Source organism: Pteropus alecto, unplaced genomic scaffold (genome assembly GCF_000325575.1).
Source record: "Pteropus alecto unplaced genomic scaffold, ASM32557v1 scaffold164, whole genome shotgun sequence".
NCBI lineage: Eukaryota > Metazoa > Chordata > Mammalia > Chiroptera > Pteropodidae > Pteropus > Pteropus alecto.
In genome coordinates, this window is record NW_006439568.1 from 26509682 (window position 1) to 26528435 (window position 18754).

The 18754-nt window shown below is 32.8% G+C and overlaps 2 protein-coding genes across 10 annotated transcripts in view; one reads left to right on the top strand and one right to left on the bottom strand.

The window, feature by feature from the left end:
* CCNE2 (cyclin E2) overlaps positions 1 to 11070 on the top strand; it is a 13132-nt gene extending 2062 nt beyond the window's left edge. For 4 of the 9 annotated variants that reach the window (XM_025050160.1, XM_015592992.2, XM_015592991.2 and 1 more), the window contains exons 5-12: positions 779 to 930; positions 1795 to 1930; positions 3925 to 4071; positions 5244 to 5339; positions 6648 to 6782; positions 8434 to 8545; positions 9031 to 9188; positions 9601 to 10250. In XM_025050160.1, the coding sequence (XP_024905928.1) occupies positions 779 to 930; positions 1795 to 1930; positions 3925 to 4071; positions 5244 to 5339; positions 6648 to 6782; positions 8434 to 8545; positions 9031 to 9188; positions 9601 to 9714 (1050 nt within the window). In that variant the 3' untranslated portion in view covers positions 9715 to 10250. Of the gene's footprint in view, positions 1 to 778; positions 931 to 1794; positions 1931 to 3924; positions 4072 to 5243; positions 5340 to 6647; positions 6783 to 8433; positions 8546 to 9030; positions 9189 to 9600 lie in introns of all 9 variants that reach the window. The other 5 variants (XM_015592987.2, XM_015592985.2, XM_006916679.3 and 2 more) reach the window with 3 other exon arrangements.
* INTS8 (integrator complex subunit 8) overlaps positions 10987 to 18754 on the bottom strand; it is a 51905-nt gene continuing 44137 nt past the window's right edge. The window contains exons 21-27 of the mRNA XM_006916678.3: positions 18585 to 18703; positions 17436 to 17539; positions 16553 to 16603; positions 14981 to 15054; positions 14838 to 14902; positions 14518 to 14561; positions 10987 to 11176 (exon numbers count right to left, since the gene is read on the bottom strand). Coding sequence (XP_006916740.1) covers positions 11060 to 11176; positions 14518 to 14561; positions 14838 to 14902; positions 14981 to 15054; positions 16553 to 16603; positions 17436 to 17539; positions 18585 to 18703 — 574 coding nt within the window. The 3' untranslated portion in view covers positions 10987 to 11059. The remainder of the gene's footprint in view (positions 11177 to 14517; positions 14562 to 14837; positions 14903 to 14980; positions 15055 to 16552; positions 16604 to 17435; positions 17540 to 18584; positions 18704 to 18754) is intronic.

The window sequence follows — 18754 nt, forward strand, 5'->3', positions numbered from 1 at the left end:
ATGTGCCAAACTCCTCCAACAGCTGCAGAGTAAGTTTGCCTTGAAGCAGCTGGTTCCTTTTTGTAAATTCCTTCTTGGAGGTGCCTAGTGCACCAGCGCCCGCCTAATCTGTCCAATGTACTGCTCTTTGTTCCCTCGCTGACTATAGTGGTAACTAATAGCTGCTCCTTGGAGCATAAGTATATGAGGTTACTGACAGACTGGTACCCAGCCCTTTGCTACCTATTTCTTCCTATGTGCTGTACAGAAAACACTTTAGAGACAGTGGTTCTCTTTGAAACTGGCATTGATTGGGGAAAGGGTCCTTCAATATTTAAGTATTGATTCCACTTGCTTCCATTTTTAAGGTTTGCCTGCAAGCAATTTAAAATATCAGGCTAGGCTTAACTGGGTGGGCTTTTTATAAAACAAGGTGCTTTTCCACTATTGCTAAATACAGAGGGAGAACTTCAATTTTATAATTCTTAAAGTGATCAGTATGACTGCAGATGCATTGCTATTCCTCTCTTCCCCCAGTACCTAATGTCTTGTATTTCCAGTATTGTATTTTGTCTAAAACATCCTATTACTCTTTATGAAAATTGATGTGAGCTATATGGCTTATTTATAAAATGTAAATGTCAACTTAGATTGTCAGCAATGTTTGCTAACAGTGGTATTGGGGGAAAACGATAGACTGTTTAGAAGTATTTAGCTTCCATTTAATGAAAGATCCAAGACAAAAGTTGGTTTCCTCTTATACAAAGAGATATACTTTTTATTTTTTTTTAAATGACAGAATTGTTGGCCACCTGTATTATCTGGGGGGATCAGTCCTTGCATTATTATTGAAACACCCCACAAAGAAATAGGAACAAGTGACTTCTCCAGATTTACAAATTACAGATTTAAAAACCTTTTTATTGATCCTTCACCTTTGCCTGATTTAAGGTAAGAAAATTTTCAGTAATTTACAGATTAAAATTATACTGATTTCATAAGTGGTACTACTGGGAGTTATTTTTTTGCCTTTGTTATAGAAAAACTTATAAAAATTGCTTTCTTTACTAATATTTAAGCATATTTTGTCTAAGTAATGCTATTTGCAATGATACAGGAATTTAACATTGATCCTATATTTTCATTTGTTTGCTGAGTACTGCAGACCTTATCAGAAGATGGAAGCATTTGACATGTACAGCATTTTCACTTGATCTGTCAACCTTATGTATTTCTTAATAAGGATGATACTTATTTTTTCTAGTTAATGAATATTACTAAGAGGTATAACTTATACAAAACATCTAGTGTAATAATTTATATTTAGCTTTAATAAACAAATTAATGGACTCAGACATTTAAACTCATTAATCCTCCCTCTTCCCCGTATTGACCCGCCTTACCCTCACTGTAGGTGACTACTATTGAAGATTACTTTGGAGATGATTGAGCCTTGCCTGTACTGGGATCATATGCTTTAAATATTCACTTTCTTTGTATCACTCTTGAAAAAACATGGTTATCTCAAACAGGAACCTTTATAAATAGGGACTAGAAAACACTTTTGAGATCTGTTGATTTAGATTATTGTAGTCCAAGTTCTTGCTGTATAATTTCAGGCTTCTACTTTTTCATGCTAAAGAAATGGTTTCTAAAAGTTAAGGTAGCAATTTTTTTCCTAATTTAAGAACTTGCAAGTTCTAATTGAAAGTTGGATTTCAATGTCCTAAAGTTGAGTATTTTTCCTAAGTAAAACAGATAGCTTGTGTATTACGTTGATCACACAAATTCTTTCTTCTTACCCCCTTTCCCTAGCTGGGGATGTTCAAAGGATGTTTGGCTAAACATGTTAAAGAAAGAGACCCGATATATTCATGACAAACATTTTGAAGTTCTACATTCTGACTTGGAACCACAGATGAGGTCAATACTTCTAGACTGGCTTTTAGAGGTATGTTCCAGCAATACAAATTTCTTGTCTTTGTATGATGAAAAATATTTAGATGTAAATATGCTTTCAATGTGCCCCCCTGGTATATTATCCATTGCCAGCAGTCATCTTTTTGAGGGATACTTACTGTACTTGATGGTACCAAAATGGAAAGTGACTGTCTATAAGAATAAAATCATAAGGACACAGCTACCACATCCCATATGACCCAAGCCCAATTCAGAATTGTTGATATCTGGGTTTTGCTGTGTACTAGGCACTGTTTTAGATGCTAAGAATTTCAAGATGAACAGATACACACTTGACGAAGTTTGAATTCTGCTATGCAAAGTGAAGAACAAGGATTAGGTTTCACGGCCTTCAGAAGTCCTTTTCTGTATCATCAAAATCAAATTATAATTTGGAATCCTGATTTCTATGTCCTAAACAATGGGGCGGCTTTGAATATCCAGATATCCCTAAGCTCTCTAGGCTCCTTGTAGCTTTCCTTTGTCATTTACTGTTATTCCTTTCAGAAATACACTGTACCATTAATCTAAAGGAAAAATATTGATCCTGAAGTCCATAAAGATGTGTGCAGAACTTTCTTGTTTAGGCCTATTTCTTTTCTCTGGAAAATAATTATAAAAGTATCTAGAATTATTACTGAGGAAAGGATTACTCATGTTGATGAAAAACTGATTTTCCTCCAACCCACTGGATATTTGCTTTGTAGTTTCCCTATCTCTAAGATAGGGATGATATATTCCAAGGGAGAAAGACTAGGCTTTTTGGTGGAGTAATATGATATAGTAGATCGCAGAAGCCATTCAGAAGTTTTTAAGACTACAAAATGCCCCTTTGAGTCAGGTCATCTTAATTCCTTAATCTGACTGGAAAGGAAGATTATATTTTAATCATGTGGGTATAAGAAGGTGGTTGGTATTTGACTTTTTCTAAGTGTCTAGTGATCAGGGAAGCAACTTAAGTATAATTATGTTGATTTTTTAATTTTATTTTTTTTTGTTATTTTTATCCAGTGGTTGTCTATCAAATTTATTTTTATTTTCCCTTAAATATGATCATATATGCAAACTGTATAGAATAAACTAAATCCAATAGAGTGTTAAATTCTTAGTATATTCTTTCAGTATAGGAATGCAAAGATGGTTCAACATTTGAAAATCTTATTACCCTAATAGTTTAATGGAAAAAAATCATGAGGTCTCAATAGATGTGAAAGTTTTTGAAATTCAATATCCACATCTGATTTTAAAATATCTAGTAAACCAGAAATAGGAGAGTTCCTTAACACATTATTTATTAGAAAAGCATGTATGTCTGTCACTCTGTTTTCTTATCTTCATAATGGGGATAAATGGCTCCTACTCATGGAGTTAATTGGGAATTAAAAACTTTCCCTATAATTGTGGAAATGACAGATAGATACAATTTATCACTGATAATAATATTGAAACAGAATTCCCATTACAGTCAGAAACAAGGGATATGATCAAGATTTTGTCTTTCAGCAGTGTTATTCAGTTTTCTTCTATAATCTTAGCCAATACAGTAAAACATGAAAAATAAATAAGCTTAAAACACTGAACATCATTGTAATTTTCTTTAATTAAAAGTCATCCTAAAATGATGAAGAGCATCAATTGGAACTATCAAAATTAATATAAACTGTGAAAACTTACCCATTTATCAGCAAAAAACAATTAGGAAATTGATAGAAAAAAGTTCTCATTCGTAGTCAGTAAAAGTGTAACTGTGATCTGGGAATAAATTAAGTCCATTTAGTAAAAAAAAAACTAAAGAATACATGAGGACAGTAATAGATTTGTTTATTCTATTAGTGCATATTAATTTTTCCTGCAATCTTAGCTTTGGTATCCTAAAAAGCAAAGTTGGACTTATAAAAGTATTTTAAAGTCTAGTATGCTAAGAGATAACTTTCTAATTTGGAGATATTTATGAAATAATATTTAAAATTTTGGATTCTTCTCTAGGTATGTGAAGTATACACACTTCATAGGGAAACATTTTATCTTGCACAAGACTTTTTTGATAGATTTATGTTGACACAAAAGGATATAAATAAAAATATGCTTCAACTCATTGGCATTACCTCATTATTCATTGCTTCCAAACTTGAGGTAAGTTCTCAGTTTATCCAGAGACATTTCCTCCAAACTTTTTAAAAATCAAACATTAATTCCAGAAACTACTACTACTTTGGTATTAACCTCTGAGGAAAGGTGAGTGGCCCCCCTGACCCCCAGCATTTTCTGAACCGTATGATTTGGATGCAAGGACATATATCATAGTTCTTTTTTAGTACCTAAGCCTGTTATAAATCTCTGGTTTATATTCTAGAATTAGTATCTAGGTGAAATGTTCCATGGCTCATTCTGATGCTGTCCCTATATAAATAATTATGGCAGTTGGATTCAATAGAATGGTCTTCGAAAACTTAGCAATCAAATAAAATGAATGTTTTATTGGGTTAGACTAATGGTGTGTCCAGCCTAATTATTTGTCTACTGGTAGTGCAAGGATAGCAGGCAACTCCTTTCCTGAGATTTCCCTTCACGCAATCTACTTTTCTTAAACAATGCATTATGAATATCATCAGTCCCTTCATCTGAAAATTTTAAAGTCTGTATGCTTTGTGAGTCATGCATTAATTTTCTTAAGTGTATTTTTTCTTCCAAATTTGTCTTTTGAGCTTTAAGGGCTATCTCTACATTCTTCCAAATTTGGTGAATACATTTGTATTCAGTCTGTCCTTAGCTGAAATCATGATGCGTTTCGGATACCTTTCTAAATTGAAATCTTGATCTTTAGCTTATTCTCATCTGTGGCAGGCATCTCATCTGCTCCTTTGATCATTACAGTCGTTCTCTAGACTGTTAAGGCAGACCTGTCATCAGCCACTGCACAAAGTATTTTTTGATTAACCATACTTTTGTATTAGGGTAAAGGAAATGTTTTTGCTTTCTAGAACTTATTTGTTGAGTGTCTTGTTTTTGTCTGACCAATATACTAGGCAATCTTAAAACAAGTTTGGCTTTTTGTGTTTTAACTGAAATGACTGGTTAAAATACTCATCATTAAAATTCAAGATCAAATCTATGACAATAAGTCTCAGAGACTTTTTTATATTTAGACCTAAATATAAAAAATATCTAAATAGCTTTGGCTACCGTAGAATTATTTTACTAAGGTTTATAATCACTTGTGAAGCTGTCCTTAAAAATGAAGCCTGTATATGGTTTGTATCATCTCAACCTCAACTGTGCTTAATTTTAAAAATCCCTTTTTAAAGGAAATCTATGCTCCTAAGCTCCAAGAGTTTGCTTATGTCACTGATGGTGCTTGCAGTGAAGAGGATATCTTAAGGATGGAACTCATTATATTAAAGGTAAGAATATCAATAATATCATCTAGTTGCAGTTCAATTACTTAGTAATTATTTCTGTGCCTCAAGGACAATATAAGTAAAACTGAGGTTTTAATTTTAAGATCCAGTTCTAAGAGGCTAATGCAAAATATTTACAGTGGTATGGATGGGAGAGGAATTTACTTAACCTGTAAACTCTTTTTCTGTATCAAGTTTTCTATATTGAGAATATACCACTTTCTTAATTTAAAAGTGACAACACTTTTTTATTTAAGGACAACACTTTCAAAACATATGGGTAAGTTACCAATAACCAATAACCATTATGATTTCCAATAATGGTTGTCAAAGCTTATTTTCTCCTTCTTTCAGCAGATAGAGAAAGAGAAATATTTAACTGCTTTTTCTTTATTTTTCTATATGCCCAGAAAGGGCTATTAATGGAAGGGTAGAAGAGAAGCATAAAGGTGTTTGATCAGGCCTTCAATTAAAGAGTAAATGTAAGCTTCTAGAAAGTATTTGGATATCAGGGGTTTGTAAGTAAGCCATACAAGGAAACCCAATCAATATGACTTTCATTTATAAATTATCTGAACTATACATCATAATGTAAATTACAAACTTATATATTTACAAACTAAACATAGCTGTTAGAATGGTATCTTGTTGGCATGTTGATATTGTTCTAATAAAATTATCCAGATTCAGGCTTGAAGTATAGTATAAGGAGTATGTAAAGGGAAGATGGGATTCTCTGGGGAGTTCTAAAGGTGTTAAGACTCTCTGTTCTCTCCTAATTATTGTAGACTTCTTATAAATGGTCATGGAGGGAAAGTTGTAAATTAGGATTTGTCTTTTGTTTTTAACTTTTACGTTTGGACCAGAAGTCACTGAAGTTCACGGAAAGAAAAAAATCTAGATTTAGTTCTTGGAAGATCTGAATGGAATTAGCTGTGGAGTCATTTAATACAATTAAAAGGGCAGTTTCAATAAAGTAGAGAACAGATTTGGAAGATCAGGGGCTGCAAGAAATGAGAAAAGTATGAATAACAGGCTCAATGAACTTTATTAAAAAAATAACTAGAGGATAATAAAGGGGTCTATTTCAATAATAGACTAAAACAAGCAGCTCTAGATTGTGAGGTATCTATACCTCACAATATTTTTAGTAAAATATTTTTAGTAAAAATAAAAGGGGCCAGAATAATAACTCTTAGGAAGAAATAAGCCTAAAAGCAGAAAGTTTTTAAAGTAACTAGTTAAGAAAGTAGCTATATAGTGTACATATGTACCTACATTTATCAACAGGCATTTTAATTTCATTAACAGGCTTTAAAATGGGAACTTTGTCCTGTAACAATCATCTCCTGGCTAAATCTCTTCCTCCAAGTTGATGCTCTTAAAGATGCTCCTAAAGTTCTTCTACCTCAGTATTCTCAGGAAAAGTTCATCCAGATAGCTCAGGTATTGACAGTTATTGAATGTATGCTAATAGTACTGTGAAAACTTATTAAAGACCTTTTATGATCTAACCTAGTACTGTTAATTACAGGTTTTGTTTAGTGTATGTATACTCTTAAATAGGCCATACAACAAAATGACAGTGTCTTGAATTAACTGTACTCTAAGTGACTAGAACAAAACTTCTGGTACATAAAATTCTGTCCCCAATATTTACGTTGCTTAATAATTCTAGAAAATGTTTTTAAACTATGAGTTTAAATGAGTACTTTTCATTCTTTAGTAGGAGTCCAAAATAGTTAAATACCTCTTTTTGATATAAAATGGGGAAAGGTATTTTTAAGCCAGTTGTCTCCAGGCTTTATAATGGTATGAAGTACTCTGCATGATTATCTTACTCTCAAAATATGAATATACAGAGTACCTATTTTTAAAATCATCTTGTTCAAACTAAACTTTTCTAGGCCAGCATAAAACAGATATTCTAACCAAGTAATTAAAGGAGTGTACCATCCTTTTCTGTCTACTTCTCATAGTATCTTAAGATTGCTCTAACTGCCATATGTAAGTGAAGAAAATCTTTCTTATTCTATGTAAGATGTAAAAGTCTTACATATGGAACTGTTTTAAATCTAGTAAACACATTATGAACATTAAAACTGGCTAACCAGTAAATATGTTGGAATTGGTTCATTTTACAAAACTTAAATGAAGGCTTATTAATAGTCAGAATTCTCAGCATCCCAGGTTATCATAAGCACCCATATTTACCCTTTTGATAGAGGGCAAACCTTTGATAAACTGATAAACAATGTAGGAGGTTTCTAGAGGTGTAATTATTTCACTTCCAACTCTTCTACTCATTTTTCCACCAAAGAGGTGACCAGTGGAGGCAAACATAATTTAGATTTTATTCTACCGGACAGCTATCAGCTCAGGCCTCTGAAATGTAGCCTTTTTACACCATTCCAGTGCTCCCTTGTTCAGCTCTTATTGCCTGGAGTGTACTGCCTCTTTACTAATCTCACCGTTTAGAAACATGTTCCCTTGTGTATCTGCTTCACTGTAGTCTGATGGTTCTTAAAACGTAACTTTCCTGATTAAAAATCTTACAGTAATTTCAATAATTAGTCACAACTCTAAAGTTCTGACTTCTTAAAGACCTTTTATGATCTAACCTAGGCCATGCCTCTGCATCTACCCTCTTTTTAAAAAAATAAAGGTATTCCTTGCTTATTGCATATATACAATAGGTATTCTGAACTACTTGAGTTCCAAGGCAAAGTAATACTTTTTCATTTATCTTTGCAAATGCTGTTTCCTACACTTAGAACATTCTCTACCTCCTTGGCTACCTTGTCTTTAAGATTTATTTAAGCAGTAGCAATTTTCCCCACTCTGGATTAGGTGCCCTTCCTAGTCATACATTGCACTGTATCCAGTCTGTTCACCTTTTGACCTTAATCCCAAGACTCATTTCCTTCAGGGTGGTGGTCGGATCCCTTTAGTTTTAGCAATTCTTGGCATGTGGTCCATATCATAAACACCTTAAAATGTTAGCTGACTGATATTTAGTAGTAGTAGTAGTACTAACTTCAAAGTTAGTACTTATCCTTCTCCTAAATACTTGTACTTTTGCTTTCCCCTTTGTTAGCTTTTAGATCTGTGTATTCTAGCTGTCGATTCATTAGAGTTCCAGTACAGAATACTGGCTGCTGCTGCCTTGTGCCATTTTACCTCTGTTGAAGTTGTTAAGAAAGCCTCAGGTAAGACATTATTTTACCTCTTACCTGTTCACAACTTTTAAAGAAACTTAATTTATGAACTTTAGCATCCTGCTAAACAGAAATTGAAAATGTTAATGGAAAAAATTTGGCAGTTGAGTGATTACCTCTGTTAGAAGTACTGTCTAATCTTCAATGTATATCCTCAAACAAAAACAAGGTCAAATGTAATTTAAATCCATTTGAAGTTAAGCAACATGCTTATAGCTCTGCTTAAGAGTTCTTTGGGTTTTGACAATTTAAATTTCATATGTAAAAGGTTCTGGTTAAGAAGCTCTAAGTCTTTTTTTCCCCTTAAAATAGTCGCATTATGAATATAGTTTGAGAGAGAATCTGTTTTGACTTGCTAAATGACTTTTTTTCAATGAGTTTTAAAATAACTAACTTAAATTTGGAAGCAGGAACAAATACATTAGGCATGTTAATTTCTGATGTAACCTTCACATTTTGCTAACTTTTCTGTCTAGGTTTGGAATGGGACAACATTTCTGAATGTGTAGACTGGATGGTGCCTTTTGTCAGTGTAGTAAAAAGTACTAGTCCAGTGAAATTGAAGATTTTTAAGAAGATTTCTATGGAAGACAGACACAATATCCAGACACATACAAATTATCTGGCTATGCTGGTATGTTTCTTGTTGGGTTTTTTGGTCTTATTATCAAGTCACTGACACTGATAGTAAGGATGCTACAAATATTTCAGGAGTTATGTAAGATGGTAAGGAGAAAGAAAGTTCTAATTGGCACAATAATTTTAAAATGTAGAAAAGTTAGTAACTTTGAAGTCAGAGCAAGATTTGTAGTTTCTCAAGATCAATGCCAGTAGTCCAGGTAAGAGTTTTAAAAACCAGTTCTATCAATTCAAATGGCTGAACTTCTAGAATACGACTAGTCAGAGTGACAAAGACATAAAAGAGACCATTATATTAGGCCTAAGTAGCCTTAAATTAGTACCTAAATGTCTGGTTTGACTTTTTTTTACTGTATCAATGCTTTATTTTAGCTGTTAATCTCTGCATGATTTCTTCACATGTATAGGATGAAGTAAATTATGTAAACACCTTCAGGACGGGGGGACAGTTGTCACCAGTGTGTAATGGAGGCATTATGACACCACCAAAGAGCACTGAAAAACCACCAGGAAAACACTAAAGAAGTTAACTAAGCAAACGAGTTGGAATTTACCAAGTATTGGGTAGAATTTCATAGAACTAAACTACTAAAACTTTACAGGAAAATAGTGCTGTGACTATCTTAGCCAATTCAGAAATTTCACTGCCATTCTTTTATTTAAAAAACAACTTAAAATTGGCATGAAGGAAGAAATTTATTTAATTCCTATGTTAGCTGTTTAAAGAAACAGCAGGATTTGTTTACAAAAATGAATTCATTCCCACGTGATTTATGCCATAAAAAATTTTTGATCCAGTGTTACTATGTTTATCTTGATAAACCAGGAATTTTATCATTGAAGTTTTGGAGTAGATAAGTACTACCTTAAAGGGTACAATAAGTGATACAGTACTTTGAATCTAGTTTATAGATTCTCAAAATTCATATACTCTTGACTAGTGCAATTTGGTTCTTGAAGATAAAATTTAAACTTGTTTACAAAGGTTTACTTTTGTAGTAAGGTGACTAACTTATCTACAGCTGCTGTAGCAAGCTATTATAAAACTTGAATTTTTACAAAGGGTGAACTTTAATCTGTTTTTAAATTAGTTTATTTGCTTTGCCATAACATTTTTAACCAGTAAGGCTTAGATGAACATGGTGTTTAAACTATGCTCCAAATAGTGGGAATACCAAAGAAATTGTAAACAAGATAAATGCTGTGGCTCCTACTTGGGGCTTTGACATACAGGTTGCTTTCCAGTAACTTTTTGTACATCATAATTTGGGTGAAAAACTTAAGTACTCTTTCAAACTATGTGAGAAAGTCACTTTATTACTCTAAAGTATCCCTAAGAATTTTTTTTAAATTTAGTGTGACTAAAGCTTTATTTATGTTTGCAAAACTGTTAAGATACTTGTTAAATCCTACATGAGTTAAGGACAGTGTCAAAGTGATAAAGCTTAACACTTGACCTAAATTTCTATTTTTTTAAGGTGGAAAAGTACGAAATGTACACTGACTCCTAGAAATCTATTTATTAAAAAAAAACCTGACATAAGAATTTGCTCTATAGACTAATTCTACATAAACATTTTAGTTTTTAAAAAAATGAAATTTCAGCCTCAAAAGTGATTTTAATTAGAAAACAAATTATACTAGATTGCTAGTTTATTATTACTGGACATCTGAATCTTTCTTTGAAGAAATTATAAATGTAAGCTATTATGGTATGAAGTCTTCTGTACAGTTTTTTTTAAAACTAATGTTTCAGTATTTTGCCTGAAAACACCACTAAATGTGTATATATGTATTGTATAAACGTAATCTTTTAATACTGTTTATTTTTAGCCCATTGTTAAAAATTAAAAAAAATTTAACTGCTTAAAAGTAAAGTTTTGCCATTGCTTGGAGAAACTTTTTTTTCCTTCTCTGTGCTGCCAGCTGTAACACTTCTTCTGGGTTGCTTGCATTCAGTTCTGTCTGGCCGATAGCTTTGATCTTTCAAAACAGAAAAGTGACATTAGAGGTCTGGTCAAAAATAGTCTTGCTAGTATACATTATACAAAACTACCTACACGCTAACAGTGATGGTTAATGATTAACTGAACCTCTAATTGTAAATGCTAAGAGGTATAGAAGAAATTAATATAAATACTGACTAGAACCACTCTTAAGATCAATTGCTGAACCACAGTTTATGGAATTATCTTTAGTAACATTAATTCATGTAATAAACTACATGTAATTTGGCATGACAGATTTTTACAGTTAAGGCTTATACAAAATAGTTTGAAAAAAATCAAAATTCATATTTCAGGGCTTCACATTTTAATGTATAAAAATAGCTAGTTGCTTAGCACTATCATTTAGTGACTCATTCCTTTCATGATTAGAAATATCTCAGCCTACTAAAAATCCATAGTATTCTTCCATGTAGTGTTTCATATTTTATGACCTTAGAATTACCTTTAGATTAAAAGGTAACTTACCTCTGGATTAAAAAAAAACTTTAACACTATTCAGAAATGATCAGTTAGGTTGGAGTAGGAAGAATTGCTAGATGATGCCATTTCAATAGGAAGGAAAATGTGGAAAAATATGGTAATGGGGTATATGGTAAAGAGTTATTTCAAGTAAAATGTCCTGAAGATGCCTGGTTATAAAACTACAAAGACAAGTTGGACTAGGAGCCAGATATTTGAGTACTAATCAAAACCATGAGTAGTTAAGATTACCTGGAAAGACTGTAGGGCAATCAGAAAATAACCCAAGGACTTGGGATTTAAATTTAAAGGGTAGACAGAGATGCCCTCAAAGAATAAAAGGCAAAACAGGAAAAAGAATTGAATAAAAATGTGAGGGAAGCCAAAAGAATAAAGAATTTCAAGAAGGAAGATGTAAATAATACAATAAGGATTAAAAAGAATCCAATGGCTTTGGCATCTGGTGACCCAAGAGAAGAGTTAAGATGGGTGATAGAAGTCAAATTGCACTTAGCTGAAGAGCTTTCAAAAACACTAGGCAGAGAAAGGATGAGGGACGAGGCAGTCAAAAGGTTTTATTAAGGATGAAAAAATTAAGCTACAGGAGAGGATGACAATGTAGGAGATAAAAGGTCACCAAAGGGGTAGAATACAAAGTGTAAGAACTTGCCTTCATCAAGGAGTATAACCTTTTACTGACTAAAAGAATGAATTAAAGATGAGTACAGTAGATTATTTTAAAGGCAGAAAATGACTTGAAATAGGAATGTGAAGCTGACACAGGGCCACCATTCCCAAGCCTAACTTTAACTTCCATGAGGACAGAAACTGACCAGTCTTTTTTCTGGTCTATTCCAAACACAAGCAAGGAAGTTACTGCAAATGGAAATGGGAGAGAGGGCTTAACAGGAGGAAAGTCTCAAATAGTCCCTGAAAAGAATATAGACAACGGACTACTGGCAAGTAAAATGAAAGAGATGAAGGGCCAGCTACAGTTGGGGAACATGGTCTGGTGGTGGCACCGGTTTATATAGTTGTAGACCTTTTTCCAACAGGACTCGGTACCTCAGAGAAACAGAAACAGATTTTTGAACTGATTCAGGGTTGGGACTTATCCAGGTGAAGTGAAGGATAACATACTGAAAACACTGATTAAACAGTAGTTTTGACAGTCAACCATAGACAGCTGGGGTTCCCAAATGTGGTCTGCCATCAGAAGTAATTGAGAAACTTAAACATTAGATTCCATGGCCCCATCTCAAACTGAATATCTGAGGTGCACAGACTGGTATTTGCTGTACTCTTGGTGAGTAGAGAAGGAAGGAAAGCTAGGAAGAGGCTGAGAAACTAGGAAAAAATTAGTCATGTACGTGAACATCAGTGATCACAATGAACATGGAAGCCAGGAATTAAGACAGGGATAGAATATTGGCAGAGATCTTACGTAGAACAGTTCTGACAGTAAGACATGACTATGAGTGTTGGTGGCTGATGCAGAGTAAAGGTGACAATGGACTTGTAAAGCTGGGAGTGTTGTTGGATATGTTGATCACATACCTTTTGATGCATTTAGAGGAATAACCAAGAGGATGGTTACATAAGGGAGTAAGGAGGTAGGTTATAAACTTCAAAAAAGAAAAAGGGCTTTAAAAATGATACAAGTAGAGATGGTTTGGAAATAGCATTGAAGAACAGGGAAAATTTCAATATTGCCTTTTGTATTTGTACATGTTTTTGTTTTTATTTTTTCAATTAGAGTTGATATTCAATACTATTTTATATTAGTTTCAGCTGTACGGCACAGTGGTTAGATATCTATATAACTTAGGAAGTGATCCCCTTGATTAGTACCCATCTGGCACTATACGGTTTTTACAAAATTATTGACCATATTTCCTAAGCTGTACTTCACAACCCCATGCCTATTTTGTAACTACTAATTTGTACTTCTTCATCCCTTCACCATTTTCACCCAGTCTCCCCTTCCATCTGGCAATCACCAGTTTGTTCTCTATCTATGAGTCTGTTTTCGTTTTGTTTGTTCATTTACTTTGTTCCTTAGATTCCATATATAGGTGAAATCATACAGTATTAGTATTTCTGTTTGACTTATTTCACTTAGCATGATACCCTGAAGGTCCATTTATGTTGCAAATTGTTAAGATTTCCATTTTTTTTTTTTCTGACTGAGTAATACTGCATTGTACGTATGTACCGCCTCTTCCTTATCCAATCACCTACTGATGGGCACTCAGGTTGCTTCCATATCTTGGCTATTGTTAAAACACTGCACTGAACAGAGGGTTGCATTATCTTTTCAAATTAGTGTTTTTGTTTCTTTGGATAAATATGCAGAGAGACAGTGCAATTTTATAAGATGGTCAAGAAAGGTTGATTACTAAGAAGGTAACATTTGAGGACAGAACTGAAGGAAATTAAAGAATATTCCTAGAAGAGAAAATATCAAAAGCCTTTCAGTGGTGAATGTTCTTGGCATGTTCGAAGAACAGTAGGGGTATTAGTGTATCAGAATTTAGCAAGAGGGAGTCAAATGAGCAGCTAGAAGTTAAGTCATATGTGGCCTCATAGGCCACTGTATGAACTTTGACATTGTGTGAAATGGGAAACCATTTAAATGGTTTGGAGCAGAGAGATGACAAAATCTAACATTTTCACATGAAATAAACTAGATATAAAAGCTACATTATCAAGATAGGATCTTTTAAAAAAACAAAGATAACCAGATATTGGCAGTAATTAGGCACACAAAATCATTTTTGTTGGTCCAACTCTTAACAATGATTTAATATTAGGGAAATTAAGTACGTCACTAAAGAAAGGCATAAAGTAACTTACCGCAATTTGTCTTTTATCTGTTTCTCCTCTTTTATGATGAAGATCTAAATGAATCAGTTAAGAATAATAAATCTTGGAAACCCAGAGGAGAGAAAGAGCAATTAGGGAGATCATTTTATAAACTGTATAAATGTCTACCCTAATGTATTGTATATTTGAAACTAATAATAAAATTAAATTAAAAAAATAATAAATCTGATACTATTAAACATAATAGAATTTCAACTGTTTTTCAGGTTTGTTTTAGAAAATACACAATATTAAATACTTTAGTTTACAGAAATGAACTGTTCTAATATCACACGTTGATGAAAGGATACAAGTCAAGTATTCCAAAATAGTAACATCCCATATGTAGTCATAGTAGGAGTCCATAGCATCATGACTGAAAAACAGAATTGTTACTTCCTCCGTCTTAAGCAGAAAAATTTCAACTGCATTTTATTTTAAAAATCATTCATACCTGTTTTGTTCCTGCAATGATTTAAAGGCTGTTTTGTAGTCGATTTCTCTGAGGAACTGACATAAAATTGCCACCTAAGTAAACAAATAATGATTTGAAAATGGTTTCATATAACTAATGTTAACAATGACTCTCCTGCTTTTGGGGGGTAATTTTTAATAATTCTTATATCGAGAATATATCATTTAAGAGGTCTTGCAGATCACACTGAGTAGATCAGCTTGTATTGATGGATTCCATCGAATTTTAATTACAAAAACCTTGACACAAGTGTCTGCCTGCCCAATATTTTCATCACTGATGATCTAAATCATAAGTTTTTAGAGCTTTGTTTGAGAAGCTGGCAAAAAGCCAGTTCAGAAAACAAGGGAATGGAAAACTGTCAAAGTGTCATGACATTCAAAATATACAGAACATGTGGTTAAACCTTTCACAGCAGGCAAATACAGAAGCAAATGGCAAATATTTAGGCTGCCAGTCTGCTTAACATAGAAAACATTCATTCCAATCAGGTATGTAGATCATAAATGATACTGATTTAAAAATATGTTTAATATTTTTATATAACTCATATACCATAAAATTCACTGAGTCCATAATTTAGTAATTTTTATTATATTCACAAAGTTGTATAACCATCACCACTGTCAAACTCCTAAATATTTTATGTCCTCCCACAACCCCTGCCCTGCACATCCCACAAAACTCTGTACCCATTGATAGTTGCTGCTCTTCATTCCTCCTTACCCTGGTCTCTAGCAACCACTAAGCTACATGCTTACTCTATAGATTTGCCTATGCTGGACATATGAGTCAATCATACAGTAGCCTTTTGTATCTGGCTTTTTCCACTCAACATAATACTTGCAAGATTCATCCCTGTTGCAGCATGTATCACTACTTCATTCCTTTTGATGGCTGAATAATATTCCTTTGTGTGGATATACCATCGTTTGTTTTATCCATTCATCTGCTGATGAATATTTGGGTTGTTTCTACTTTTTGGCTATTATGAATAATGCTACTATGAACATTCACATACAAATTTTTCTGTGGATATGTTTTCTATTTTCTTGGTTATACACCTAGAAGCAGAACTGCTAGGTTGTATGGTAATTTTATTTTTAACTTTTTAAGGAAAGACCAAACTGTTTTCCAAAAAAGATGCCTGATTTTACAATCCTCCCAACATCATATGAGGATTTCAATTTACCCACATATTCACTAACACTTGTAAATCTTTGAATTACAGCCAACCTAGTGTGAAGTGGTATCTCACTGTGGTACTGATTTGTACTTCCCTAACTAATGTACACATACATACTTTTATATACAAGAAAACATACTTGAGAAAGCTTCTTTTCTATTTAGAAGGTTCAAATACCAATGTTTTCTAACTCATGCTTTCATTTAAAAATTCTATAAACTACTAAAAAAAAAAAAATGCCAAATTCTTCAACACCATAAACTTAAGCAATTATAAGGAAAATAAAGCTACCTCCTAGTCCAATGCTTTATATTTATTATAAACTCTTATATGAAAAAAAACCAAAATCATAGTATGATACTAACCTGTGTGTGGCAATTCAGCAAAGAACAGCACTTTATCATTCTTTTTATTACCTACAAAAATAATTCTTATCATTTAAAAAAACTAACATCAATTATAACAAATGTACACTCTACTCTGATGTGGGATGTCAATAGTGGAGGAGGTTGTACATGTGGGGTGTTTGTGTTTTTACAAAACTCCTCCCAAACACAGCAGAATATATATTTGTTTTTTAATATACATTTGTTCTGGTGCACTGAGGGTATATGAGAACTTTGTATTTTTTGCTCAGTTTTGCTGTGAATCTAAAACCATTCTAAAAAATAGTATTAATTTTAAAAAGTTCCTAAAAATTTTTTAATCTTATTTCAAAAACTACTCTAAGTACTGAAAAATGCCATTTAGTTTAAATTATGATACTGGTGTACTAAACCGGACGAAAGAGCAATACATATTGACAGAAAATGAACAAAAGTCAAGATTTAGGAGGTAGAATTAACATGCCTTCAAGGCTGACTAGATGTTTTTGGGAGGGTCAGTCAAAAAAAAAAAACAACACTCAAGATTTGGGCCTAGTCAATTCAAATGGTTAAACAAAAGTGTTTGTTATTTTGGTGGGTTTTTTTTGGGGGGGTGGGGGTGGGTGCTAGGGGCTGAGTCACCAGGAGGGAAGACTAGTAAAGCAAGAGGATGAAATCAGTTTTGGACAGGTTAAGTTTGAAGTACTTTGGTAAATCAAAGCAGCAATGGACTATGGGCACTGGAAATATGGAGAGAAATCTGGTCTAAAGCATTCAATTTGAGAGTTACCACCACAAACATGAAAATAAACTCACCCAGAAATGACCCAGGAAGAACATTCAAAGGTAGACAAGAAGAAAAAAGCCAATAAAAACAATTTACCTGGTCTGTATAAACATCAGGGGGTACAGCCTTATTAAAGAAATCAGAACACACAGCTCCTGCTTGGAGGTAATAGTGAAGAGCTGCTGAATACTGATTTGTTGCTGAAGTAGAAACAGGGATAAAAAATTACCTATTATTAAACATATCAGTTGGAGATTCAAACCATAGACCTAGACCTAGAGATAACACTTATCCAGGACAACACTGAAAAAATTGCCTTTATTTTTTTTTAACCACTTTAACGAAGCAATTAAATAGATTCTTTGCCTTAGTTCTAAAACGCAAAAATTTAGCTTGGAATTCTTGTCAAACGTACTAGTATAGATTCAGTATTTGGAGGTATTTATTTCCCAAATGTCCATACTAGAAACATATCTTAATTTTCTGAGGTAGTTTATAATCAGTAATTTTATTCTAAATATAGATATTAAGATCTTAATAATAAATTCTTTGAGGGCTTGGTGAAAATGAGCATTAAAATTAGCAACTATTTGCTTCAAAAATAATCTGGGAGACAGTGGGATAATGTAGGTGAGGGTACAGATGAAATGAGACTGGCCGTGAGTTAACTGCTATTAGAACTAGGTGGCAGATATATGTGGGTTTATCATACTATTCTCTCTATTCATATTTTGAACCTTCTCTTTAAAAAAAATCAACTTCTTAAAAACTGATCATGAAATGATCTGTCAGAAATTTTATCTGATCTATATAGTGAAAGAACTATTATCAAGTTGGAAAATCGATCACATAAAATGGGGAGATTATGTACCTCTAAGAATATAAATAATTATCAAGAGTGCTGGGACAGATTTTAGAAACTTTAAATAGCAATTTTGCAAGCTAAATTTTAACCTCTTAAGAATGTTTTACCAACTTACTAGATGAATATTTACTACTAAAAAAGAAAAAGAAAAAAGGTAGTCAAGATAAAATTAAAAGCATCTAATGAAAGGCTCTACACAGAAAAATGCATACATATGACAATTACAGTTTTACTCTCTTAATTTTATCTAGGAAAAGTTAGATTATGTCAAAAACAAGACAAGTTTAATAATGTTTTGTAATAAAATGTGTAATATATTTATTTTCACTTCTAAAAGTGCTATAAAAATAAAATACAAAGCAACCATACATTTCACTTACCAAAATAAATGTCTGCCTGAATAATTAACCAGGAATGGTTGTTTGGATTTATACTTAGGGTATACCGAACTAGCTCTTTTACTGTGATTGCCACAGCTTCAAAGTCCACCGACTGGAGGCTAAAGGAAAGACAATGAACATTAATCTCTATTTTAAGAGAACTTCAAATT